The sequence below is a fragment of the Zingiber officinale genome, chromosome 3B (genome assembly GCF_018446385.1).
Source record: "Zingiber officinale cultivar Zhangliang chromosome 3B, Zo_v1.1, whole genome shotgun sequence".
NCBI classification, from domain to species: domain Eukaryota; kingdom Viridiplantae; phylum Streptophyta; class Magnoliopsida; order Zingiberales; family Zingiberaceae; genus Zingiber; species Zingiber officinale.
Window position 1 is genome coordinate 13,690,224 of NC_055991.1, and position 8,249 is coordinate 13,698,472.

At 37.0% G+C, this 8,249-nt stretch overlaps 1 protein-coding gene across 1 annotated transcript; it reads left to right on the forward strand.

The window, feature by feature from the left end:
- Positions 1 to 4,329: 4,329 nt before the first annotated feature.
- Positions 4,330 to 6,716, forward strand: LOC122055946 (pentatricopeptide repeat-containing protein At5g65570-like). Its single transcript, XM_042617646.1, has one exon. The coding sequence runs from the start codon at positions 4,449 to 4,451 to the stop codon at positions 6,558 to 6,560; it is 2,112 nt and encodes a 703-aa protein (XP_042473580.1). The 5' UTR covers positions 4,330 to 4,448; the 3' UTR covers positions 6,561 to 6,716.
- Positions 6,717 to 8,249: the final 1,533 nt, after the last annotated feature.

An 8,249-nucleotide genomic window follows, 5' to 3' on the forward strand; every position in this document is an offset into this window, starting at 1 on the left:
TTTTACTACTTTTATGGATAAATATGTTTAACCACTATAAAAAAAAATTACATTTTTTCAACGAATAAAACTAATTTTAAAATTATTTCTTTTAAAATTGACTTTTAAATAGTAAAAATCAGTTTTTTGAAAAATAATTCCCAAATTTTCTAGCTGTTAGTCACTGTTTGTATAACCCTTAGAATTTTTAGCCCTATTTTTAATGTGATCAAAGGGGAAGAAGTATAAATTAAATCTAGGGAAAGATACATTTTACTTTGTGCTCTAATTTGCATATTCATTTACTTTACTATTTTAGTTTACCCTAATTTAACTTGAGTTGATCAACATCGAAAAGGGGAAGATTATAAGTATCCCATGGTGATTTTAATGTAATCAACCAAGTTATGTTAGATCCTGTATATTTGATTCTTGCGTCTAAGTGTGCAGGAACTTAGGAATATAAGAAGTCTAGCGGAAGACACAGTTAGCGAAAAATATGACACAGGAAGGGAGTTGATGAGAAAGAAGCGCATGGCGTTTTCGAGAGATAAGCAGCCGGCGCGGAAGGTTGCTCGAGGAGAGAAAGTCGGAGTTGGATTCGGGTGAGCTCAACTCTAGAAGGACAGAAAATCACCCAAGCTACCGGAGAAGAAGGAAGCGATTGGAGAAGGCTTTGGACGGTCAGCGGATGGCTGACCGATCCAGCTACCGAGACCATTTTGGTACCAAAAGGACACCTCAACGTAGTTGATCAACTTTAGATCCACGTCAGTAGTAGTCCGAGCGCCCGGAGCGGGTCCGGGCACCCGGGAGTGGATAAAAAATTATCTTCGCATCGTTGTGAGGTCGCTGCGTGGAGATAGAGTTTACCATGCTGGGGGTGCTCAAATAGGGTCTGGACACCCGGATCGTGCCACGTTAGGAAACAGTCAGATTTGATTAGCAAGCTATAAATAGAGTCCTGGTCTCAATAGTTCAGAACAACACTTTCTCTGTACTCAAATACTTTCCTATTCTTTACTATTCGTGAGCTATCAACGTTTTGTACGAGGATTCTCAGCCTCTAACTTGTGTCGAAGGAGTCAACATATAGAGCTTCATTTGCCTTAGATTAGCAACCTCTTCGGTTGGAAATCAAGTAAATCTTTTTGTCTCGTACTTATTTTTATGCATTTCAGTTTCATTTATTAAAGTATCTTCTAATCTAAAGTCGAAAGTTTCGGAAAGGGTATATTTGAATTTTCAAGGCAATTCACCTCCCTTTTGCCGGACTCACTGGGACCTACACTTACATCATGTCGAAGCACAAATTCGTCATGCGGCAGCTCACAAATGGCAAAGTGTACACCAAGGAATATTATCGTATGTAGACTGTAAAACCTGTCCGTTGTGCCAACGGGCGGATGAGACGGCGAGCCACCTTTACTTCATATGTTCCGTCATTAAACCTTTATGGGATAGGGCTAGTTGGCTACACATTAGGCACAACTTTAGGACAACGACAACCTTATTGGAAACATTCCAACAGTGATATCATGGAGGGAACATTCTCAACAAAGTCTGTCACTTAGGTGTAGCTTGTATTATCTATTTGATTTGGAAAATTCGAAATCAATGTCAATATTAAGGGGATGTGCCAAATATTGAGAGGATGTTTAGAGAGGTTCAAATGCATATATTTAGATTTTTGAGTGTTCCTCGTGTTAGTCGTTGATCAACTTTAATACAATTTTCCTTTATCACATATATATATATATATAAAGAACTATTGCGTGTTGCACAGTGTGCGACTATGCGCGCGCAGCATATAAGCGCATTTTTTTTTATTTGTTTTCATTTTTAAAATTCAACATTTTCTCAAATATAAATCTCAAATACATTACTATACCCTGTAAACACATTACTATACCTTGTAAACACCTAAATTTTTTTCATTTTTATTTTTTCTTTTAACTGAACATTATAATCCAATTGGGAAGTCTGAACCCTAGAGGTAAAATCTTAAAAAAATTTAGCTTAAATATACTATAACCTAATTGAGAAATCTAAACCCTAAGGGTAAAGCCAAAACCCGCACAACGTATCAGTCTTTCATTTTTTTTTTATTTTGTTTAATATAGTTGTTTTAACTCTTTATTTCTAAGGTTTAGACTTCCCAATTAGGTTATAGTATGTTCAAGATAAAAAAAAAATTAAGATTTTACCTCTAGGGTACAGACTTCCCAATTAAGTTATAGTGTTCAGTTAAAAAAATAAAAAAAAATTAGCTATTTACAGAGTATAGTAATATATTTAGAATTTATATTTAAGGAAATATTAATTTTTAAAATAAAAAAATACACTGATATCCTACAGTCGCGTACCTACCGTGTGATGCGTAGAATATAAGTTCTGTCTATCTTTTTATTTATACATATATATATATATATATATATATAATTTACTAACAATAAGAATTTTATAAAAAAATATTAATAAAAATTAAATTTATAATTTTGTTTCGATGTAAAGAAATGTATTGTTAAAATGGTAATGCTTACAACCTAGTTGGTGCTCATGCAAGGATTTATGAGAATTATGGAGAGACATTATTATAAAATAAATAACAAAATTATAAAGATTAGTGAGAAAATTCAAAGGATTATCAGTTAAAGAACGAGAGAATGAGTCGAGACTTAGAATATGAGATTCAAAGTTATTTATAGAAAAATTTCATGAGTCCTTTATAAATTTTTAGGGACGGTTTGGTAATTTTGATAAATGTTATTTGAAATATCCTAATTTAATCTTTTTTTTTAAAAAAAATTGAGGTTATTCTGATAATTTATACCATATAAATAGTGTGAATGCCCAAATGACTCATCCTGACATGTTGGCTGTGATTGGCACGTGAGTGGTATCAAGTCAAGCGACCCACTCGAAGCCTGGCTCGGCCTGACACATGAATTATGCCATCGCCGCCTAGAGGTGTAAATGAACTAAACTGAGCTTAATTATATTCAAACTTATTTAGTTGTTTATTTTGATATTAAATTTATTCAAGTTTGTTATTAAAGAAAATTATCCAACTTGAGTCAAGTCCAAGTATTTTATGGAACTCAAGCAACATTGTTGTTATTCTTGTAACTTATAACATTTATCTAAAGTATAAAACTTATATTATTTTATTTTTTATATATCATGAATAATTTTATAAATTTTCTATATTTTCATGTATTTAAATAAAAATCTAAAAATTAAATTTATAATTAAAATTTTAAATTAATAAATAGTTTCATTTATGAATTATTTACCATTCATCTTAATGAAAATAAATAAATGGTGTTTCGTCCCAAGCAATAGTGCGGTGGCTAGACATTTTAAGTGATTAATATATCTAAAAGTTGAATTTTAACTGTGGTAGATCATAGAATTTTTTTTTTCCAATATGGGACGATAATTCAAAAAATGCTTAGAGCGCTTAGCTGTGTCTTCATAAATATTTCATGATTTATTATGATAAATTAGTAAAAAAAATTTATGGGATTAGATTGATTATCTTTAGAATTAATTCGTTCGAAAAATTAATATTATTTAAAAATAATATAAAATTAAATAAAAAATAAATGATGTTTGCTCTAGTAGGTAATTAATTCATTAATAAGCTTATTTTATCCCTAAGTTTTTGATTCTATGGTTGGCGTTAGTATCTGCATAGATGTTTAGTATCTAAAACTGATAATAGAGTCCAGATCTTATGACCATGATCCCAAGCTTTTTCCTAGCCCCTTTTGTAATTTGCATGGTAAATTATTATCAGAATTCGATCAAAATTAGCTACAGTTGTTCCTGAGTTTACCTTCTGACTTAGATTATAATTTTTTGTTAAATCAAGTGGCCAGAGGACGGCAATGGTGGGCGGGCCACCCCTACTCAGCACCATATAGTCCACCCATCGTTATGGGCCTCCGATCACCTAGCTCGACCCAAAACTATAACCTAAATAGAAAAGTGAACCCAGGGAAGATCACAGCCAATTTTAGTAAAATTCCGATCGCGATTTGACGTGTAAATTATGAAAGAGACCAGGGATTGCATATTAGAGTATTTGATTCTATGGTTAGCATTAGTATCTGCATGGATGTTTAGTATCTGGATGTTCATAATTTGCACGTCGAATTACTATCGGAATCCGACCAAAATTGATTACAATCTCTCCTAAATTTATCTTTCCATTTAGATTATAATTTTACATCGAGCCAGATGGCTAAAAATCATTGGCAATGGACGGGCCACCCTTACATAGCACTTACTGCCAGCTGTCTATAACCGCTGACTCGATCGAAAACTATAACCTATGCGACCGCCTGACATTGGCCTAGCACTGCAGTTTGGCTTTTGGAGCATTGGCTCTGTTGCTTCGCTCTGGGAAGGCTCGATGCAGCGGTGAGGGAGCTAGAGGCGAGAGAGGACGTTATCAGGCGACGATGAGATCCCCACTCCCACTCTTTCACAAGGCCACCTTTTCGACGCTTGTCCGAGCCCAACGCGACACTGCGATCACCTTCGACAACTACGCCGCCCTCCTCCGTCGATGCGCCTCCGAGAGGTCCCTCCAAGATGCCCACCGCATCCACTGCCACATGACCATGTCCGGCATCCCTCCACTCTCCCTCGGCAACAAGCTCATCGACGTATACCTCAAATGCGGCGCTATTCACGACGCCCGCCAGGTGTTCGACGCAATTCCCAAGCCGCACATCGTTTCCTGGAACGCCATGCTCTCTTCTTACGTTCGCTCACAGAGAAGCCACGAGGCCCTGAGTCTGTACAAGAGGATGCTCGCGGAGGGCGTCGTGCCAGACGAGTTCACCTTCTCCACCGTTTACAAAGCCTTCACCGACCTTGACCTCGTGGCACTGGGCGCTGCGGCTCATGCCCACCTGATCGTATCTGGTGTGGATGGTACAAATCCTTTCGTCGGCAGCTCCTTGGTCGATATGTACGCCAAGTCCGGAAGATTGGCAGATGCTAGAATGGTGTACGATAGAGTACACAATAAAGATGTTATTTTGGCCACCGCTTTGGTTGTAGGCTATAGCCACAACGGGGAGCACGGCGACGCAATTAAGTTATTTCAGGAGATGATTAAAGAACGTATTTTTCCAAATGACTTCACATTTGCCAGTATTCTGATTGCATGTGGGAATATGGAAGACTTGAGGAAGGGCCTATACGTTCATGGTGTCATGGTGAAGATGGGATTCAAACTGGGATGCTCTTCTCACACATCGCTTCTTACAATGTATTCAAGGTGCGGACTGATAGATGATGCACTGAAGGTGTTCGATACTGTCCCTAATCCAAATACCATAACTTGGACTGCATTAATTGGATGCTTGGTATGTAACCACAGGGAAGAGGTTGCTCTTTCAATGTTCGGTAACATGCTTTCTCATTCATTTAGACCTAATGCATTCACTTTGTCAACAGCTTTGAGAGCATGCTCTGCCCTAGCACTATTTGAACAAGGGAAGCTTGTCCATGCCTTGGCTATTAAAGTTGGGTTTGACAGTAGTCAATTTGTATGTGCTGCATTGATCGATACATATGGGAAATGTGGGCAGATTGCAAAGGCTAGAATTATTTTTGATGATTTGCCAGAGCTAGATGTAGCATCATCAAACTGTATGATCAATGTATATGCACTAAATGGCCATGGAGTCGAAGCACTTAGAATTTTTGAAATGATGAAAGTACAAGGTCTGAAGCCAAATGATGCTACATTTGTTGGAGTTCTTTCCTCTTGTAGTAATGCAGGGCTTCTTGATGAAGGACGTCAAGTATTTTCTTTCATCACTAACCATTACGATAAGGGACCATCTATTGACCACTATGGGTGCATGGTTGATCTTCTAGGACGCGCCGGAAAGCTAGAAGAGGCAGAAGGATTACTAACCAAGATTAAGAATCCAGACAAAGTTTTGTGGAGGTCCTTGTTAAGTGCATGCAAGATACATGGGAGACTAGATTTGGCAAAGAGAGTAGCAAGAAATATACTAGAGCTTGATGCAGGCGATAATGGAACCTACATTCTTATGTCAAACATATATGCATCATTGGGTCAATGGGAGGAAGTAATGAGAATGAAATCAACAATTAGAAGAATTAAAGTGAAGAAAGATCCAGCTATGAGTTGGATTGAGGTAGACAGAGAGTTCCATTCATTTATGGCAGGGGATATGGATCACCCAAAGGCAAAAGAGATCTATACAGAATTGGAGAAGTTGATTACAAGGACCAAGGAATTGGGATATGTTCCAAATACAAAGTATGTGTTGCAAGAAATGGATGAAGTGGAAAAGGAGAGATCATTGTATTGCCATAGTGAGAAGTTAGCTGTGGCTTTTGGGGTCATGAACAGCCATGGAAAGTGTCACAAACCCATTACTATCTTTAAGAACCTTAGGGTTTGCGGTGACTGTCATTCTTGGATAAAGTTGGTATCTATCGTAGTGGGTAAACAAATTATTGCTAGAGATTCCAAGAGATTCCATCACTTTAAGGATGGCTTATGTTCATGTAATGATTATTGGTGATAAAGATCACTTTGAGCTAGTGCAGATGGTTCAAGTTTTATCTAACTGATAAAGATCATTATGGATTGGATCGAGTATCTTCAAGCACTAGCAGCAGCTATCTCATACTGTAAGCCGCTGCATTGTAAATGTGACTTGGAAGTTGAGTAAATTAAGGTAATCAGTTTTGGAATATATATCCTCCCAACCCAACGGATTTTTTTCTTAAAATGTTAAATTAGAATATATTTTGAATCAAATTCATCCAGACTAATATTTCTTTTTGGAGAATGTTTGAATTAATATTGAAATATAATTTGTTTTCTTTCTTGTAGAGAAAAACCATCCAAACCTCAGAAGGAACGGAGAGTGCAAACTATATGATGATCAATTTGGGGCATGGCACGGTTGCACTGCCATAGAAAGCATGTAATAAGTATTAAATGTATATTTTTTTTTTCCTTATATATATTGAAATAAAGAATAAAAACATTCATGATACTTTAGTTAGCAAATATTTAAGTAGTAACTTGGAAGTGAAACTTACAGTTGCAGTAGTCGAGTTACAACTAGTGCGGGAAGACATCAATAGCTAGCAAAAGAAACGAGAGGAAGCCACCAGCTTAAGTACCAGCTTAAGTACCATGAACAAGGAAGTGAAACTTACAGTTGCAGTAGTCGAAACGCGGTGTGTCAGCATGCCTTCTCCTATGACTTGGTCACCTGTATTAATAGTTAGTAGTCATTCGTAATTTACCTCTTTCATATTAACCTAGGGATAGATTGACGAGGGTGCTGGGACGAACGAATCACTTTTTGCGAAATGAACAAGGAAAATCATAAAGCTACCAGTAACGGCTACAAATGCAAGCCTCCATAGGCAACAGATTGAAGAAAAATACTCGGAAACCTTCTGCCCCTAAAGAGCGTGCTGTTTCTTGCATCCTCACCTCTAGTCTTCTGATCTGGATGCTCCATGTAAATGAAGATATATTTTTTTAATACCAGATATCCATATTAATCAAGGAGTAGGCTGTCCGGCTTCACATTTCATCCACTATATAAATTTAGAAAGTGCGATGATTTTTAACATGACCTCTAGTTTCGCCAATAGATTAATCATTGCAGGTGTGATTATTGATATAGTGGAACGGTTCTTCTAAGACAGTCCTACCCTTTGAAATTGGGTAAATCATGAAGGGATATTTGCTCTTACGCAACCGTCCTTTAGGAAAAATTAAGCATCCAACTAAGTATTATCATATCGGTTAGAAATTGATTCTTAAATTTATTACAGCAAATATCTATACATATACTATCTGTATATATATTAACTGATTCTATTCGAAAGTCGATAAAATAGAAAATTGAGGATGCAACGTTATTGTTTACCGCTTGTAGACTCCGTTCCGATCTATAATATAGATTACGTTAGTGCTGAGCTAGGGAAGGAGTCCCCGGCGTTAATCCTCCGACGCTCAAGTTAGTCACCAGCGATGAATTAGAAGGCGGAGCAACAAGAATAAACAATAGTGAGAACAGTATCTATCGTTTATTGCAGACCTCCGCTGATGCTTGGACCCCCTTTATATAGAGCTCTTGTAGCGCGCGTGCATGCTCCCCAAGACGAGCACGCTTCCCAAAATTTTTCCTGAAAAGACTTGTCAGTAAAGTGTCCCTGACACAGTACCTTAATAGGCTGAGCATATC